Genomic DNA, 21,537 nt, shown 5'->3' with positions numbered 1-21,537 from the left:
TAAATACCTTGATAAATATTGTTTATTTTCATTTTAAAGGTGTTTTTTTTTAAATTGCATATTAGTGGAGTCAAATAAAAGCAATGCCATATATATATATATTAATTACGTTTAAAAAATCTCTTTAAAATTGACTTATTTTATGTTTTTTCTTTTATTTAATCTAGAACGAGATCAACAGCCAGTATGAGCGCGTGTCGACGAGTTCTCAACGCTACAGCACGCTCGCTGACGTCACGCTCAGCCCAATACACACATCGCGTAACGTGACCCAGGACAGGTGTGATCTACATGTTTTTGTATATATTTTATGTGGTATCATAGTAACTTAAAGTAATCGATTGATTTTAATATCACGATAAATTAAAACTATTTATTAGCATGTAATAACAAAAAAAAGTTAATTGATTATATTTTTTTTATTTGCTCTTTGATTAACGCTTTATGAATAATATAAAAAAAAATCATAAATAAATAATTTTTATATAAATTATACAAGATTATAATTTTATCATAGGTGATAAAAAGCATTAAAGTTTTTGCGTTGGTATTCATCAATTTCATAGCAGATTTTGTACATAATTATTATATATGTAATTTAATTACTTTTACTAATTAATTTGTTCTGTGCATTCGATTCTCGGTGAAGTGGAGTAGGTATATATTAATTTGAAATAATGATAATGTCCCCCCGACCGATTTCGACCACGGCGGCCATTGTCAAGCGAGACTAGCTCACTGCGCGGGACAGAGCACATATGTGTGCGCAAACACAAGTGCACTATTCCTACACTCATAATCCGGCATGACGGCAAATCGATCGAAATCCGAAGCGATCGGAAATAATTCAAGCTCAGGATAAACAGCTTTACGTGCTTTCTGTGGCACTGAAGTGTAAACACTACCAATTTCCAAAAAAAGAAGCCGATGGAGTCTATGTCAACATAGAAAATATACACAGTATATAAAAAAATTATATAATTTTATAATGTTTATTTTATATATATCTTTTTTTTTTGTTCAATCCAAGACTATTTCGTTAGGCATTTCAAATTCAAAACTATAGTCTATGTATTATTTATAAATATAGTATTCACCCACGTTTAAGGGGAGGGGTGCCGTATATTAGGTAAAAAATGTCCGTCCTTAGTGTTCGAGCTTGATTCATATCAAATTTTATCAAAATCGGTTCAGGGGCTTAGCCTTGAATCTATTATATTATATTTTTAATACTAGCATATACAATTGTATTTACCTGATACAGAAACATTATAGGTATAGTTGTATACTTAATTAACAATAAGCAATACTCGTGTTTAAATAGATTACAGTAACAGTAACAGCCTGTTAATGTCCCACTGCTGGGCTAAGGACTCCTCTCCCTTTTGAGGAGACGGTTTGGAGCATATTCCACCACGCTGCTCCAATGCGGGTTGGTAGAATACACATGTGGCAGAATTGCAATGAAATTAGACACATGCAGGTTTCCTCACGATGTTTTCCTTCACCGTTAAGCACGAGATGAATTATAAACACAAATTAAGCACATGAAAATTCAGTGGTACTTGCCCGGGTTTGAACCCACGATCATCGGTTAAGATTCACGCGTTCCTACCACTAGGCCATCTCGGCTTTTTAAATAGATTACGATGACGAATTTCATAAACGAAATTTCGTTATGGCAGATGTTTAACAAACATTCGCAGCTGACTACAAATATTTAAACAGAAACGGTCGAGGACCGGAGCCGTTATGATAATAATAATAGAAGAATAATGTATGTTATAACCTAAGAACAGGTTTTGACAATTATAATATTATGTTGATATGCTTCGGCATATCGTATGATCGTCCTGGCCAGTACTGGGATTTATTCCACCACATTTGATAACATTTCCGCTTGGTGGAATCAAGTGAGGCAAATTAAATACGACGTCCTCACAATATTTTCTTTCACCTCCTAGAACATGGAATTACGAGATTATTATAGCAAGCTGCTCTTATGCCGGTTGGTAGATACATATAGCAGAATTTCGTTCAAAACATGTCGTTTTCTTCAAGATCTCAAATTCTAAACATAAAATAATGGAATCACATGAAAACTCAATAATGCTTGTGTGGATTCGAATCCGCAACCTTTAGTTAAGATCTCTGGGTGTTAGGGTCTGTATAGGTTCCACCCATTCATCAGATCATCTACCGCTGTGCGCCACGTCACGCCAGGTTTGAATGGTTAGTGATGCCAGTGTAACTACAGATACACGGGACATAATATCTTAGTTCCAGAGTTTGGTGGCGCATTGGTGACGTAAGAAATGATGAATATTTCTTCAATCGCCAATGTCTATGACCGGTGGTGACCACATAACATCAAGTGGCCCATTTGCCCGTCCGCTTAGCTATAACATAAGTAATGATCCGCGTGTTCTAACCACTATACAACACGGGCTCACTTATATATCGTTAGCATACATTACCAAATACGAACAACGCAATATCGTTACTATTTCCTTGTACAAACCTACGCGATGAAACCTTCAGATAATCTTGAACGTTTATTAATTTAGCGTAAGGTTAGTCGGCATGTCGGAGTACGGTCTGGCGTTGCTCCAAATTATATTGCACTCGCCGTATTCACGTGTCTTCCTATAAATGTTGTAGTTGGTATGTCCTTCTTTTCTCACCTCTTTTGTTCTAGTTTTCCGTATATTTAACGTAAAATAAATTTATGATTTGGCTCAGTGGTTACATGTGACTCATAACCCAAGCGGGTTCTAGTCCAGACAATCAACTTAGTTGGTTGATAAGTAAAGATATCGTGAGGAATCTTGGATTTTTCGAGTACAAACAACAAGAGGAGCGTGCTGCGTGGTGGGATAAACGTTATCTTCAAAAGGAGAGAAGACCTTGGCTCTGATATTTGTAGGCTGTTACTTATGCAAAGTGTAACTTGTTTTTTTTTTACGCTGGGTTATTCATTTAACTGAAAGATAAATATATTATTTTAGAGCGTTTATCAAAATTATTATTTATTCAGTTAAGGCAATTATATGAATGTGTGTGATTAATCTCATTCAAATCGTCTAGCGTGATTGAAGGACCAACATCGAAACAAAACCTTAACCTTAACTTAAAGATCGTACCTTATAACTTTGCCTGCTTATTGCTCAAGTTGTATTATATTTTTTAATATATGTGAAATAATATTAAAATACCTTAATAATATATTCTGATGATCTCGTAGGTCGACCCGTTTCAGCAGTCCAGCGTACAGCGCGTGTTCCACGGACAGCTCGTTCGCGGAACAGGCCCTGGCTGACACGAGCGCGCTGCTGGACCGCGAGCCTACCACCGAACATCTTCCCTACCGACTCTATAAGATGGCCGGGGAGTATTGGAAGTGAGTTTACAAGTATTTCTTCTTTTTTTTAAAAAAAAAATGGTGGTAACTGAGGAATTATTCGGTAGCTGTGAGTGGTAGGACCGAAAACCTATCACGATTCCAAATTTATGTTTCATTTCATTGAATTTTATGATTGAAACATAACATATAAAAAAACTGTTATAACATTTACGCATTTATACTTACTAGGGACGATATGAGATAGGCCGAAATTCGTTTTACATTCTGTTTAACCGAATTTCGGCAGCTTGAACCGAATTTCGACATTTGGCCGAAATTCGGTCTAAATGCCGACCATTCGGTGCAAAAAGAAAGTAAAATAAAATATCTACTTGCACTATTTTGATTGAAATTAATGAATATCATACTATCTATCATAACTGTTAAATAAAACTAGGCCTTTATATACTCATGGTTATTTATTTTAGTAGTAGTAGTACTCTGATATATTATATAATCCGTAATCCGTAACAGCCTGTGAATGTCCCACTGCTGGGCTAAAGGCCTCCTCTCCTCTTTTTGAGGAGAAGGTTTGGAGCTTATTCCACTACGCTGCTCCAATGCGGGTTGGTAGAATTCACATGTGGCAGAATTTCAGTGAAATTAGACACATGCAGGTTTCCTCACGATGTTTTCCTTCACCGTAAAGCACGAGATGAATTATAATCACAAATTAAGCACATGAAAATTCAGTGGTGCTTGCCCGGGTTTGAACCCACGATCATCGGTTAAGATTCACGCGTTCTTACCACAGGGCCATCTCGGCTATTATATAATATATAGGGTTATTTGGAAAACATTAATGACCTCTTTGATAATGTTACATTTGAGCACTCAAATATAATATTTATCATATTAAATAAAATTAAATAAACTTAGTATTCTTCTAACAAATAGTAAGAAGTATAAATTATAATGCGTAACTTAAACAAGTCACGACGTGTCGCTCTTCATAAAGCGCGGCGAAATTGAAACGAAGTTCGGCCGAATTTTTTATTATCACCGAATGTTCGGCCGAATTTCGTATTCGGCTCAATCCATATTCGGCCTATCTCTTACACATAATATACATACTTAGTATTGCTCGGATTAGAAGTGAGCCAGTGTAACTACAATCAAAAGGGAACTCTTGGGTCCCAAGGGTGGTGGCGCATTGATATAACGAACGGTTAATATTTCTTACGGCGCCAAAGTCGATGGGTTGTGGTGACCACTTACCATCAGGTGGCCCTGCCCGTCTATCTACTGATGTATTAAAGAAAAAACAAACCGAGGTCGTGTGTTTCGACCTTTGTTTTTCATACGGATTTGACCTTGAGATTAAATACTGCAAGACTGCAAAACATTGCAGATGCAAGCGCAGCAATTATAATGAAACATCTGCCATATATGTTTTTTTTTTTTAAATAAATTGTAAGATCCATTAAACGATTCATTGTCCTTATACTTATAAACTTAATGCATAAAATAGATAAAAACAATATATATATTTCAAACTTAAAAATGTTTTTGTTTTCGTAACAAGACGAAATTACTGTTCCAAATTTAAATTATAAGCAAAAAATTAATACGCGGGCATAATTTATATATAAAACATTTTTTTTTTTATCTTTAGACGTTTTGGTACAGAATACCTGATGTTATCTTAATGATGTGCAAAGCGGCCTTAAACTTATTTAAGTAATGATATGTCAATGTCGTCCGACATAAAAACATAAAGAATGAAAGTGAATTTAATTAAGACGCTCGCGATATCATATGGCTTGTACTGAGAATAGAATACTAGCCTAGTCCTGACCTCGTAGGGTTTTATATTAATTTTGATGATAAGCTTATAAATAAAATATAAAAATTTACATGCAACGTTAGCTAGGTATTTTATTTACATTAAAAAAAATTGCTTAATATCAAAATTTAAAAGTATACTGCATTTTAAACGTTGTTTAGGGGGTGATTAGTTAATCACGGAAGCATGCGCAAGCGATCCCGTGCCGCTCCACGTTTAGACGGAAGGGTACCGCTGGTTTTTTAGTGGATATTCCGATGTTCGGGGCGCACTCGGTGCCTTGGACACCGGCGAGTCCTACATAACACACTGTTCCCGTGGGGAAAACGCGTTACGCGTTTATCCAGCGATAAAAAGGGACAAACCCTTCATTTCTTAAAACTACTTCATTTCTTTAAAAAGAAAAAAATTAATGACGGTTTTACTTATAAGTTATTTAGTGTTTAGTAAAGCACTTGCTCTCGTATTTTCAAGATTGATTTGACATTAGAAAGAAGAAATTGTATATATGAGCGAAGTACCACTGTCTGATAGGCTGATAACGAGATCTCCAAAATTATAGGTCCAATTGACTTGAAATTTAGCATAGTTACTACTTTCGCGACGTAAACGCTCACTAAGAACGGATATTACGCAAATCCTATCCAAAAATAATACTAGTGACGTCTGCTGTCAAAGGTTTTTTATGTTCAGTATTTTCCCTCCATTTAAGTTTAAAGCTTGAATTGACCCTGTGACTTACACCGCTATGTGGCCGGTGTATTGTTGAGCAATTCAGACTATTTTATTTGAAAGGATCATAATATTACCAATTATCCCAAAAAGTATAATTTAAACACGTAATTAAAAAACATATCAGCTGACATTGCGCCGCTATACATCTGCTCATTATTTTATTTAACCGGCTTATGAATGTTAAAAAGTAATTCGTGTTTATTTTCGACTTTATTGTACATTATCAACTGGAGGCTATTTTTTATATCAATCGATTGAATATTTCTCAAAGAAAATCGAATTTCAAAAATCTTATTATGCACTTATGGTATTTATCTAAATGAATAATGCCTATTTAAATTGTAGCTATAAAATATTTAAATTATTATTAAGAAGCGGTACTCTAAAATATATACGAACAGACGAATTGTGAAAATTCTCCTTTTATGAAGTCGATCAAAAAACATGAGTGTTTTGGTAACTCGTAATTAGCCATATTAAGTGAAAAAGAGGTAGTTATTTTGAAATCACAGACAGACACTTGAATTTTATTTATTTGTATATATTCTTTAGACAAGACTAACATCATACTAGTAATTATATTTTGTAATTATTAACTTTCTAAATTTATAAGTCTTTTAAAAATATCGGCATTCATAATTATTGTTTTTAAATTATTCCATTAAGCAGTTCGTTTACAACTTACAGTTGATATCAAAACGCATTATATAGATATTTCTTATCTTGAAATGTTAAGCTAGTTGTGGCCGAAGAAAAGATTACAAAAATATAATTATTTTAATGTAATTCGAATTTTATATTTTATTTTATTTTTTATTTTTATTTTATTTATTTTAAGGACCACTAGTAGCTACTACATGTTTTAATGACAAATGTAAAACAATTTAGTGAAAATAGCTAACATGTGAAGCTTTTTAAAGTAGCCACAACAATTACAATATTTGTTTTAAAAATACATTAACACATAATTATAGCAAAAAAAGTCCAAATTGGTACAAATTAAAGATCATAAAAAAATAAACATGCACTTAATAAAATTAAAATTAATAACACAAATAGTTTGAAATTGATATAGGTACAAATTAAAATTAAATAATTCATTAAATTCATGCAAAGTTTACGTTACAAAAAAATTACTAAAAATATACTAATTAATACAAAATAAAATTAAGATAACATTATTTATTATTTATTTATTTATTTATTATTTATTTGCATCTCTCAACAATTCTAGCGCCCGTCTACGATAAATCATGGCAGAGTCATTAAAAATATCTAGATCTTGACAAAAACCATTGTACAACCGTGATGATCTAGGCATTGGTGCATTACATCCTAATTTCGTTTTTGATATTCTGACATCAAAAGTGCCCAGAAAACTACGAACATTGTGCCTTGGAATACGATAGTATATCTTTTCAAGTAAGTAAGTACAGTCGATCTCGTTACGAATTATCTTAAATAGGAAAGAGAGATCTAATAATTGTCTGCGTACAGAGAGACTATCCATATTAAAGTCTTTCAAGAGATTGCTGTAATTTTTATTAGATTTATTGTATGAGGTTTTTTTGTTTCTGGATAGATGATATACAAATCGCTTCTGTATTCTCTCTATACGCAGACGATGTACATTGTAACAAGGATTCCACACAACACTACCGTACTCCAGTACACTACGCACGTAAGCGTTATAGATTATTTTTTTCGTGTTATTCGTGAAGTGTTTACCATTTCTAATTAAAAATCCTAACGTTTTGGAACTTTTCGTAATTATTTTATTGAAGTGCGGGACAAAAGTAAGCTTGTCATCAAAAATGACACCCAAATCACTTATTTCAAAAACTTCCTCCAACTTGATGTTATCAATGCTATATATTGTTTTGATTATATTGAGCTTTCGCGTAAATTTTATATGCTTGCATTTACTGACGTTTAATTCCATTTTATTATTTTTACACCAATTATATATAGCATTAATATCCACCTGTAAGAGCTCTGAGTCAGCTAAGTTGTTTATTACTTTTGTTATTTTTAAATCGTCCGCAAATAAAAATACTCTACTATAATGTACCGTATCGCAAATATCATTAATGAAGATATTAAAGAGCCAAGGTCCTAAGTGTGACCCTTGAGGAACCCCGGAGCAGGCTTTATATAGACTCGAGCTAAAACCTTTTAAGACAACAAATTGTTGTCTTTTGTATAAATATGATTTGAACCACTCAAGCATATTACCATTGAATCCGTACTTGCTTAGTTTTAAGAGTAATATATCGTGCGAAACTTTGTCGAAAGCCTTGGTTAAATCGGTATAAATTGCGTCAACTTGCTTGTGGTTATCAATAGCTGGCACAATGAATTCACTGTACGAAACAAGATTTGATGTTGTAGATCGACCCTTTATAAAGCCATGCTGGTTATTATTATTTAATTTGCTTTACATGACATTCTAGATATGGGTAAACTATTGCTTCAAATACTTTGGCAAAAGTAGAAAGTATGGAAATCGGTCTATAATTCTCAATGCACTCACTACCCTTGGACTTATATACTGGTACGATCCTAGCTATTTTCCACTTATCGGGAAAAACACCTGAGCGAAGTGATTCGTTGTATAATAAATATAAAGGGAAACTTAGTACCCATGCACATTTAGAAATAAATATAGGAGGGATATTATCATAACCTGTCCCTTTAGTTGTATCAAGTCTTTTTAAGTATTGATAAATCTGTCTTCGCGATATTACAAAATTAGTGAACGCTCCAAAGTCATGTTTACATTGATTACTATAAGATGGTAATGTATATGAACTTTGAGATTGTGTGTAAACAGAAGCAAAATACAAGGCAAATTCGTTACAAATTTCTGATCCCGATTTCATTACTTTTTGTTTGTAAGTCATTATGCCTGGGAGTGCGGTACTATTATCTTGTTTGCCCTTAAGGTATGACCAAAAATATTTAGGATTTCTACTAATATTTTCTTCAACAATTTTAATGTAATTATTGTAGCAAATTTTCGATAAATCTGCACAACGTTTGCTCAAAAGACGTAATGAAATTTCATCAAGTGGGTTTTTATATATTTTGTATTTATTTAAAAAAACTTGTTTCTCTTTATATAAATTTATCATTTCCTTAGTGAACCATGGAGGATATTGTTTACCTTTTTGTTTCTTTTTATATATATATATATGCATAATTCACCCAGGACCCAGGATAATACGCGTGAGACCAATGATATTTGAGCTTAATAATTGTCTTCCTTTGGTTTGTCGATTCGTTTTGTCTTATAAATAATTAAAAATGTTATAATTCATTACGCAACTAAATGTATGCTTTCACTTTATAAGGGCATTAATTTTATATTTCAGTATTGATTTGAAAACTTCAATATATTTATAAATCCCCGGAAGCTATCCAAAGGAGAAAAAGTCTGAGGAAACTCTGACGAATGGTAACCCTAGGTTCAATACACTTAACTGTATTAATTTAACAATTCTGATCACGGACCAACTTGATTAATAAACCATTTTTATGCGAGACTCGCAAACAGATTATAAAACCGCTATTAACTTACAAATTAATCTTAGTAATCTTCAAATACAATATTCTTATCAACTATACTTTAAGATATTTAAAATTTTACGAAATAATCATTATTATATGTAGTTCTTTTTACTTTCTTTAAATTGTTTTAATAACAGATAACACATATGAACCGTACCAACAATTTTTTTATTATATTTTTTTAATGTTGCCGACCATTTAAAACAAAAACATGTATACAATATTATAGTAATAACAAAATTATACTTAGAAATAAATTAATTTAGTTGAATAGTCGTGAGGGTATTCAAAGAAAATAAATAATGTTTGGTTCGACCCGTCTCAATTGTCGTTTTTCGCATAATAGTTGAAGAAAATGACTTGAAAAATGCTATTTCATATTGTTCTGTTTTAATTTTTGTTGTTTTTTTTTAAACATGGATAATGTAATCAAAGTTGTAAATGTTGAAACGATCGAAGAGGTATTTGTTTTAGGGTAAGTTTTAAACCGATAATTTAAATGTTGTAAAAATCAATTTGTGTTATGTTTTATACTGGGGATTGTTCGCAGTGGTCGAAATTCGACCATAGTAATTGTAAAATTTGTAATTGTTTTACATAACACGAAAGTTCGTCTCGTGCGTCTCTAAAACAAAGGACGAAAAGGTAATTAGTTTAGTAAGGCCCCTTTATATATATTTAGAATTATATGTATAAATTGTGCATCAATTAATGAATCATTTCAGTGTTAATTCAACAAATATATACCACGACTATTCACTGAAGTGACCGCTAACCGCTAAGTTCCAATTGGTTAGAATTAAAACGAAAGCACCAAAACGTAAGCCTGCGTACAACGGTGGAAATAAGTCCAGTTCTATATTTGCGTTTGCGCAGCAAATGTCAAACGATTGTTGAATGTTAGTTTAGAAGTTTGATTACAAAGGTTTTTCAAGAATCATTGCATGAAAAAGACCTTAATTTGTATGTAAAGATTAAAATTCTATATATGTATTCTATAGATAATACGTTGTTTTTAGTGTGGTGTTGCATTAATTGTAAATATAATCAGGTACTTCGTTGATATTTCTATGACATGAATTGTTTTGTTTTAACTTTGTAAAGATGTTTCTTACTTCATAGAGTTGGATTGCATTGATTTTTTGTATTGTTTTTATATATTTAGTATAAATAAATGAACCGCGGTATATTGTCTTATCGCACACACTCGACACGACCTATATTTAGCAATAAGGAAAGAAGTAACACAATCAATACACAAAAGTTAAAGAACGGTATATAAGGGAACGTAATATTAAAAATAAATTATTTAAAAATTATCTCAATTGTTGTAGATTTTATTAAAATAGTTTTTATCATAAATGATGTACGTAGCCAGCATTAATGTCATGTTACAAGAACATTGCTAAGTATGGACGTGGATGGTTATAAGGCGAGAGGAAGAACAAAAAAGATGTATGAGACTGTGTTCGTGTTATTAAATTATTTTAAGGTTAAAAGCCCCCAAAAGAAACGGTCAAGAGCCATAATAGCACCGTGGTTAGATCTTGTTAGTTTGTGTTTATAATTTGTCTCGGCCGTGAAATCCTTAGGAAAACTATGTGTTAGATGAGATTCTGCTATATATGTGTATGTATATTACTTTCTACCAGTATTGGATCCATTTTCTGGAATAATCTTCAAACTCTCTCCTCAATAGGGAGGGGACGCTTTTACCCAGATATGAGACATGCAATTGTCAGCATACATGTATGTATATAGATTTTTTTTTAAAGTCTATTACAACTCTAAAAATGGAGAAGGAAGTCACGATGAATTGTTTTAATCACTACATTAATATGAAATTGTAAAAATGTGTAACAATGTTGCAGTTTGAAACCAGATAATAATTTTGAAATCTCTCTTCCAGCAAATACCCTAAAACGGACTACACATATTCACCGCTGTCCCGCGACCGAGTGGAGCTGGCTCCGGGTCAGGTCGCGGTGCCGAACATGTCGAGACGGTCGCTGTCGCAGTTCCGCATACAGGGACCGAACACCCTCGATGAGCCAGACATTCCGGCCACGTCAGTTTGGAAGACCAGTGCACTTCGAAAGAGGTTTACTGTAAGTTTTTTTTTTTTTTCAAATACTTTGGTTTTATATTCTTACAAATATTTTTAAACTAAAATTAACCTCGCTAAACTCAAAACTGATATGCGACTTATAATTTGTAATAATTATTGTGCTCTATTTATTTAATCTTATTATTTATGTATTATGTAAATTTGACAGTCAAAAAAACTAGAGTACACCTACGTACGAAATAAGATCCTTTTTTTATAGTATAGGCAGGCGGACGAGCATATGGGCCACCAACCATAAGTGGTCACCAACGCCCTGTATATTGGCATTGTAAGAAATGTTAACCATCGCTTACATCGCCAAAGCGCCATCAAGCTATAACAAGATGTTATGTCCCCTGTGCCTGTAATTACACTGGCTCACTCACCCTACAAACCGGAACATAACAATATCAAGTACTGCTATTTTGCGATAGAATATCTGATGAGTGGGTGGTACCTACCCAGACGAGCTTGCACCGGTATATCCTAATTCCAAAGTATAAAATAAATAATTAATTGAAAATGTTCCAACCACATAAGCTGTTAAGTAAAGATTAATATAATTATAAATTATTTCAGTTATTAAAAAATGTTTATTTTTTTTAAATGATAAACCTGTTTTTTAGAATGTAGACAGTTCAGACGACGAGTCATACCTTCGTAACGGCGCCTACACGAAGGCAGACGAGCGGTGGTGGATCGCTCGCGTGCTGGCCGCCGTTGTTACCGCCGTCACCACTGCAACCAGCAACGCCTATCGGAAAGTAGTGGGGCCCTCGCACCGATACCCCTACACTGAGAGAAGACCGGCGAGAAGTAAGTTCTGCTAACATAACTGCAGCCTACAGGCAAAGCTCTTGGGCCTACAGGAAAATCATTTTTGCTCGAGACCCTTCGCACGGCCGTTACATTTTAATAAGTTATTATTATTACACGATTTTTTTGGCTTTGCAGTTTCCCATTGAAACCTGATGAGCTGTCACTATTTAAATTTATAGTTTCAATAATCTATCTTGTGTACTGGCAATGTCTTGAGAAAACATTACCTCATTATATATACAAAATTTTAGTTAACGTTTTAAAACAAATCTTTGAGTATCACTACACCGCTTTACCAGGGCCAGATTATCCATTAAGTATTGTAGGTGGACAAATATTTCTCCTATTTGAATATGGTAAGGGCATGGCGTGTTATGACAAAAAACACTGTAGAAACTATATATTTTCTGCAGTTAAAAAATAGTAAAAGTTTTCCAAAAAGTGCATTACCAAGGGGTTCCAACTTAACTTTAGGGGGTTAATTAGGCCCCGTCTATTATAGGAACAGATTCTTCAACAAAACTAACTGTTTATATCAATGAGACAAATATGAATGAGTCCTCGTATTAAATTGTATTAAATGTTATCAAAACTCCTTAAATATTTTAATAAGTATCTCTTGAATAATATAAGCAGATCAAATGAAAACCATTATTTAAAAAAAAAATTATAAGTATAATTGAAGTGTTGATTATATTGTATTTTTATGAAACAAATTATTATTTTCAGGTGGTCTCGTATCACGGACAGCATCTGTTGCTGTAGCACCGTTTTATTGGATCTACACGCTGATTAAAACGGTCATTACAACAACTGTCACTACAATTACAGAAACGGTAACTAAATAAAAAAGATTTTACTTTTATTTAATTAATTTAATACTTGATTCTGTAATTTATAAAAGTATTCTATTTATCCTTTATTGTACACCACAAGGAAATTGTACAGAGAATAATGCTCTGAACTAATTATTGCGTAGTACAAGTGTGGTCTAAGGGCTAACTAGGGCTAGTTATTTGTCTTCCAGACAATCTAACCGAAAGAGAATATAAAATAGTAGTAGAAAATTCAATAATACATACAAATTTGAACAAACTAATATTATGTTTGTTGGATTGATGTTCAGGACTAAATTATATAAATAGTTATCTTTCCTTTTTAAGTGATTTTTTTACAAGTTTTCATGCACAAGTATGTATTTTATAGAAATCTTATTTTTATTAAGGTATCGTCAGGCCAAGCTAATGAAAAGGTGAAGTTAGCGGGACGGTATGGAGAGAAGGCAGTAGCCAAGCGGCGCTGGTGGCCCTGGTTGATGCTACTGTTATTGCCCACATTTGGATATGGCTGTGAGTATATTGAATTTACATTTGAAAATATCCTAAAACTCACATTAATATAAACCACAAAATGGTTTTTATATAATAATACTAAGTCCTCAAAGTGTAGGTTTTGTTTTTTTTCAAGAATATTGTTTGCTTATATATAAGACACTAAAATATTACTTTAAGCCTAAATTCCTTTCAGTGCACTACACGTACGAAAACTACGAACATCTCGCATTACCAAATTTTACCGATTTCCACTTAGATTTATCAGAGTTCTCGGCTAAATTAACGAACATTACCCTCCCGTCACTACCGAATATAACATTGCCTGTGCTACCACGTCTCAATATAACGTTGCCAGACATAAATATAACATTGCCAGACGTAAGCAGCAATCTGCCAGTGGTAACGAAGACGTACAGGGAATATAAAGCTGTTGTACAGAATAGAATGGCAGATGCTTCTGATTATATAGTGGTAGTTGCTGACAGCTGCTGGGAAGAGATTCGACATTACTGGCGCGGAATTATTGGATAACGATTTATTTTTATTTATAATTAAATGTAGCCATGATAATACTGACCCTATTCACATGTTACCTTGCCTTTTTGTTGATTGAAATTATTTAATAAAAGTCCATTTACTAAAAAAATACAGTAGAAATTGTCAATAAAAATAAAATATGTCGTATCTGGAGCGCGAGAGCTATTCGCTCGATGACGTCAACGCTTAACCACGTGACCTCGCGTTGCTGGATGCGACTTATTGTTCTATTATTAAAATATAGTCCCACGTTGTCATATGGCAACTCTGACTTTATTTACCACTTTTTTTTTTACTTTGTTGGTACTACGGTGTCAATTTTAAAACATACTATTTGAGACAAGAGGTTCAAATTTATAATTAGTTGTAGTAACATCCAATTTCATTTATATTTATTTAAACATAAATATTAGACGTCCAATTTATCTACAAATTGAATGAAAGCATGATTTTTTAATTTAAAATGTTACAAGAAATTTCAAAGGTCTTAAAGCATCGCTCTGGTGTCGGCCTAAGTCTCCGTTTTGATAGTTTACTTAATAGTAAATTAATAATTTATGTTTTGTAAATATCAATATGTTTGTATGAAATTGGATGTCTTATCTAAATAGCATTTTGGTCTACGATTAAATCTTGTTTATTGATATTTATATATTCATTAAAATATGGTTAGGTAAGTACCTTAATTTATTATAATTCAAATAATAGTGTCTCCTGACTAAACTTTTTAAGTCATTCACATATACACATAGGTTTAAAAAAAGAATATTCATTTATTTACTTGCTTCATATTATCATGGTTGCAAAGTGTTCACGTTTAGAAAATGGAGAAGCCCATAAATTAGTCATCGAAATTGTCTATAAAAATAATCGCGGTTTTTTTTAAATACACGAGATCTCTTTTGGCCAATGTCATGCGGAATTTATAAATATTGAAAAGCTTTAATTCAACTTAGTGTAATTTAAATTTATACGATTGAAAAAATAGGTACATTTTTTAAACGAGAACAGCTTTCGTTCTAATACTTTAAGATGAACGTACTTAAATTATAGTTTTAATATGATTACTTTTGAAATTAATGTTTTTTTCATTTCAATGATAATGTAAAGTACAAATGTATTATATTTCTATTTAATAATACCATGTTATTACGAGCTTTCTTATTTTATGTTAGGCCTACTTCATTTTTTTTTTATTTTTACAAATCAGCGTTTAAAGATGAAAGTAATCCGCCTTTGTTTCCTTTTTTTTTTTTAATTTTTCGTTACAAATATGGAAAATGAAAATTTTGGAAATCCAAAAACAAATTAAAAACTAACGATGAGTTTGACATTTAAAATAAGCTTTAAGTGTTATTATGTACCTAATTGAAACATTGTGTTGCCATATGTTTAAATTTTATTGCTTTATTTTATTTATTTTATATTCAAATTATTTATAACTAAAATACTAGTCTTAATTTTTTTCAGTGTGTAATAATAATATGTCATGATCAGATCATATATTGAGGCTTAATAATAATATTAGTAAAGAAAACATTAAAAAAGAACTTTAATTTATTCTATAAAATTTATTTATTCAAACATTCTACGCTTTAAAAGAATAATGTTTTATTTTTTTTTATCATATTCTAGTATGTAATAATGTTATAATACAATTAATTCAGTAAACCTTCAAAAAAATGAATGCGAAATTATAAAACTTTTTATATCGCAAAACTTGATTTAAATATAAAGATTTTAGTACATCCAATTGGATTAATACCCGTTGAAAATACCTATATTTGTTCATATAATATAATAATATATCAACAGATATAGTCAGTTTGTTAGTTCATTTATTTACAACAAAATATCGTTAGTTCACATTCGTTATAAAATATAATTTATATAGTCACAAGAAATCCATCACGATTTATAATTAGTATTAAGAAATTGAATTTGTAATGGTTTGGTGAAATTAAACAATATAAAATTACTTCTAAGATTAATTAAATAATATATAATATAATAATTGTAACCTAATTACTGGGATATTTTTGATTACAATATATTTTTTTTGTATGCACTATGTCTTTTCCTTACCCAATCCCACATAGTTCTTCCCTGCAGATAAATAATTTTAATAAATTCAGGGAAGGATAGAATTAAACGTCACCTATTGAAAGTGCTCGCATTAGGACGCAACACTTTTAGGTGAGTTTTATGAATATTATTTTTGTTTAAGACTAATTCTCTGTCCTTCCCTGTTTAATATTTTTTATCTGTAACCCTCAGTACCAAATTATGTGGGAAGGACAGGGAAACACTGCGCAAAATTTAAAATATGTTTTCTATTTTTCAGATTACAATTACAAAGAAAATTTCCCGAAGATTGATTTCGAAGTTTTCTCAAAAGAGAATCTTATCGCTGACACATACAAACCGCCAGAGATAAAACAAGACACGGATTTAACGAAACGTGTGGCGGCTTTGGAAAATTGGGCGTTAAACGTCGACACGCGTCTGAAATTCTACGATCAGAAACTATCGAAGTTGGACAATCTCGAAGCCCAAATCGAGCAGTATTCATTCACACATTTGCAGCAAAATCTCATTACGATTTTAAGTAGTAACGACAACAGCGACGCTATCGCCGCCAAACTTAAACAACACTTCGATAAAAATTATGTCACGAATGAGCAATTGCAAACTATGAGTCAGGAGATACACGAGCGACTCATTAATTCTTGGAAACCTGAAATTAATGAGGACAGTATACGGGGAATAGTCCAAGAATATCTGTTGTCTATCGAGCGCCGACAAATGGAATTAATCGTGGAGAAGGTCAAGGAATATGTAAGGGAGGTACAGTCGCGGCCAGTGGAGGTTAAGACTGAGGTAGATTTCGAGGCAATAAAAAAGATGGTTATTGGAATGTTAGATGTTTATGACGCTGATAAGACAGGATTAGTTGACTATGCTTTGGAATCTGCTGGTAAGTGATCCCTATAAAACTTGTATTTGTAATGCCTTCCTGATTTTATGTCAGTAAAGCCCTGCAGGATAACGCTCCCTTTTGTGTCTATTTTTATTTGCTTAAGAATTTGATCTATTTTTCAATTATCTCTGTACTTTGAAATACTATTAAATAACTCTCTAAATGTTCCATTGCTGAAGACAGATTGGAATAGATAACATGTTTGCGGTAAACTTCCAGGAGGTCAAGTAATCTCGACGAAGTGCACGGAGCTGTACCAGATCAAAACGAAACAGTACTCGATCCTGGGCCTGCCGGTGTGGTGGGTGTACACGTCGCCGCGGTACGCGCTGTCGCCCGGCGCCATGCCCGCCGAGTGTTGGGCCTTCCAGGGCTTCCCCGGGTATCTGGGTCGGTGACTCGCACTTCTATATATATAGGCCTTCATGGGTCGTGTTCAAGACAAAATATATAGAACACTTCATATAAAATGACACCGTTTGTTTTAAAGTAACTCTCTGCAGCATGAAAATTCAAGTTTATTGTTTTTTGGCTTTAAAGATTAAAAAGAAGGACTTATATGTAACGGAATATGGAAATGATAAATAAAAAAATATAAGCAAAAAAAACTTTAAATAGCAAAAAAATGCAATAAAATGTCTGCTTTAGAACTATTCTACTAATTAAAATTTCAGTTTAATTATTATCATAGGAAAAAATATTTAAGTTAATTAAAATGCCGTTATAACAAAGCAAACATTTTAAAGTTCTTTTTATTTTTTTTTATTTTTTTATAGAATAGGAAGTTGGACGAGCATATGGGCCACTTGATGGTAAGTGGTCACCAAACGCCCTTAGACATTGGCATTGTAAGAAATGTCAACCATCGCTTATAGCCAATGCGCCACCAACTTTGGGAACTATGATTTTATGTCCCTTGTGCCTGTAATTACACTGGCTCACTCACCCTTCAAACCGGAACACAACAATATCAAGTATTGCTGTTTTGCGGTAGAATATCTGATGAGTGGGTGGTACCTACCCAGACGAGCTTGCACAAAGCCCTACCACCAGTAGTAAGTATGCAAACGGCTACGTATTTTTTGTAATTTTTAGCATTTAAATTAACATACATCTCACAAATTTTAATTTATTAAATAATTTTAGTGATACGGACGTACGCAATCATTGAAGTGACCGGTTTCTCGCTGGAGCACATGTCCCGACTGCTAGCCGTTGAAGGGAAAATCGAATCCGCGCCCAAAAACTTTTCCGTTTACGTAAGTTTTTGAATCTGTATATATTATATTTGAACTTGGGGAAGATTCGCAAGAAAGAGAGCAAAATTACATGGTTTGATAGGTTGGTTAAATAATAATACAAATATATTTAATTATTATCATTCTGTTATTTAACTGACCATACTTTTCTGTATAATCTAAATTCCGAACCTGTCGGAACTTAATAGATGATTTTATAAAAGATAACTATAAATTCAAAAGTACTTGAAAGAGCCTACTTGGATAATGTGTATTTTTCTTTTAAAACTCTATATAATTTTAATTTGTTGTGTGTGTTATATATATTTACTGAATTGTTTGTAGGGTTAAAGGTTTTTTTTCTAATTTACTCATTTATGTTATCATGTGACTAATGCATAGGAAATATTTCAGGGGCTACACGGCGAAATGGACTCAGATCCTCATCTCTTCGGCGAATATATGTACGATGCAAATAGCACATCTATACAATATTTTCCAGTAAAATATCCGAAGACAACAAACATAGGTGGTGTCGAATATCCCGTAGCTTACGACATCATAGAACTCCGGGTCGAAAGCAACCACGGCAATCCGACTTACACCTGCGTCTACAGATTCAGGGTCCACGGCAACCCACTCAGCGATATAAGGAGAGCGACAGAAGATAGCATAAGAGACAGTGAATCTTAGCGGAAACATGTGACAGTTCAGTGTGTTTGTGTGTTAAATGTTCATGAATTATGAAAAGTCCAGAAACAAAATAGTGTTCCGTAGGTTAAATAACCGTGGCCTTAAACAACAGTTAATATTAGAAGTCTAAAGTACAAATGTGTTGTCTTATAATAATATATATGTAATAGTAACTTAAGTTGAGATTTGTGCAATGAAACGACACAAATAACTATATTTATATAATGAACTTTGTTGATTGTCTTTTGAATTTTTGACTCTTATGTAAATGTAGAGTACAAGTTCTTACATATATACTTATGTATACCTCATACATAAGTATGATAATGATATTAACAAAATCATGATAAATCAAAATAAAATTTAAGGAATACAAATCATCATCAGTTTTTGAATAATAGAATAATAACTAATTGAATAGTAAAGATCTGAGAACATTTTAAACTTAATGTAGGTAAAGTATTTTATTTATTTAATTGTATGTCTTATTTATGGTCGTTTCAGGTGCACAGACCTTAAGAACCTTCTGTGTTAGATTATTTCTCTGAATCTGTTGAAACACCGCACAACGCTCGTTAATATACGCTTAGTTGTTCTGAGTACTTTATATTGATATTTGTATGTAGTTTTTAATATTTTAAGTATTGATTTAGGTTTTTAAACTTAATATTTTAATATTTTAACATATTAAACAAGGGTCTATAAGTCTATTATACGAGTTGCAATGTCATCACAATTTTTAAGCATGTCTTTTGTATTATATATTTTTACAAAGTTGTACCACTTGTAAATTATCTCTAAATATTAAAAATGTGCTAAATTTTCTGTTTCCACCGAATTTTTGCTTGAAATAGTTGTTAATTACATCACTATTATCCTTACACTATATCAATTTACCTATGTAATCGCTACGTATTGTAGGCTTGTCGGTCCTTGGATTATTTAAAGTAGTCTTAATGAAGGAGCTAGTCCAGTTAGACGTTAGTAAACTTTATGCCAACTTAATTTTTAACGGTATTTCATTTGTCTCAAACTAACATAGTTTTAAAATGAGCCCAACGTCAGTGCTGACTTGAAAATCTTGAATGCAAATTTAGTTGTTTTTTTTAGTATTTGTTCCAACTTGATTTTGCACAAATCTGTTGTCATTTTACAAAATTAAAATTGTTTATTCACATTCCCTTAATATGTCATTATCCATTACGTTTATAACTTTCTTAATCCTAATCTTTCTCAAGCAACAAACTAATATAATATCATGTTTTAACTGACGAATATACCTTATTTATATTTACAGTTACTATGTTAGGTTATAATGTCTTTTTAACTAATCAGTTACCACTAACTTTTTAATATTTTCCGCAATTTTGAATTTTTAAAGAGTTTTAAAATACTAATTTTAACCATTTATTGAAGCTTCATATATCTGACAATGACCATTAGTAATAAAAGCAAGGCGATTGGTTTTATTCTGAATTATTTATTTCTACTATATAGATATCAGAGCTCAGGGTTTCCTGAATAATAAACTTGTAACTCTTCAGGTATTTATCAATATAAATTTAAAATTTATTAAATGTTTAATGTTTTAACACATTTTACAGTCTTACTTATTATATACACAATATTTTTCTAAAACATATTGATAAATGTTACTTTTAAACTTTACTGTATTTTATACTGATATTCATGAATTTTAACTGTAACTACTTTTAATTATGTCGAAATATTTGTGATGTTCGAAATAAAATTTAAAAGATCTTTTGTGTTCTACTTTCATCCAACTTTCCCATTATATGTAAATTTACTACTAAAAAGGATTAACTAAACAGGGTTCAAGAATGTCCAAACCATGTAATATAAACAAATAAGGTGATGGTCTAGCCCCTCTAGGGTGTTTAAATTTAGCAACATTTTCTTAATTATACAAAATTTCAAAACTACTATTTTACCTTTCCCAAGTTATTTAAAAAAATAATTAAACAAGTTACATTTGTATTCCATTATGTTCAAAATTAGTGTTGTAAGGTCTAGAGCTGAATGTCTTAAACAAATCTAGTAATGGCAATTACTAGATTTGTTTAAGACATTCAGCTCAGGCAGGCATTTGATACTGAATACTATTATAAGAGGTTTTGTCTTTTACCTCCGTGTCAACCAAACCATTTCAATCAAGTAATTAAAACATGGAAATAAAGATGATAGGTAGAATAGATCACAAAGTATTTGAAAAAAAAGACTAAATTATTACATACTATTAAAGTGGACGTTGTTACATATTGTTAATACGAGTTTCTTACATCCTATTTAAAAACGATTCTTATACAATCATACA

The 21,537-nt window shown here is 31.9% G+C and overlaps 1 protein-coding gene across 2 annotated transcripts in view; it reads left to right on the top strand.

The window, feature by feature from the left end:
* Positions 1–20,963, top strand: part of LOC126770769 (klaroid protein-like) — a 29,949-nt gene extending 8,986 nt beyond the window's left edge. Inside the window, exons 3-12 of one of the 2 annotated variants that reach the window (XM_050490317.1) lie at positions 168–280; positions 3,245–3,400; positions 11,404–11,602; positions 12,228–12,417; positions 13,150–13,256; positions 13,646–13,769; positions 16,636–17,268; positions 17,491–17,661; positions 18,418–18,530; positions 18,924–20,963. In XM_050490317.1, the coding sequence (XP_050346274.1) occupies positions 168–280; positions 3,245–3,400; positions 11,404–11,602; positions 12,228–12,417; positions 13,150–13,256; positions 13,646–13,769; positions 16,636–17,268; positions 17,491–17,661; positions 18,418–18,530; positions 18,924–19,202 (2,085 nt within the window). In that variant the 3' untranslated portion in view covers positions 19,203–20,963. Of the gene's footprint in view, positions 1–167; positions 281–3,244; positions 3,401–9,825; positions 9,970–11,403; positions 11,603–12,227; positions 12,418–13,149; positions 13,257–13,645; positions 13,770–16,635; positions 17,269–17,490; positions 17,662–18,417; positions 18,531–18,923 lie in introns of those variants that run through there. The other variant, XM_050490318.1, reaches the window with a different exon arrangement.
* The last annotated feature ends 574 nt before the right edge of the window (positions 20,964–21,537 follow it).

Source organism: Nymphalis io, chromosome 9 (genome assembly GCF_905147045.1).
Source record: "Nymphalis io chromosome 9, ilAglIoxx1.1, whole genome shotgun sequence".
Lineage (NCBI taxonomy): Eukaryota > Metazoa > Arthropoda > Insecta > Lepidoptera > Nymphalidae > Nymphalis > Nymphalis io.
Note: the sequence above shows the minus strand (reverse complement) of the source record. Positions and strands in the feature narration are given on the sequence as shown.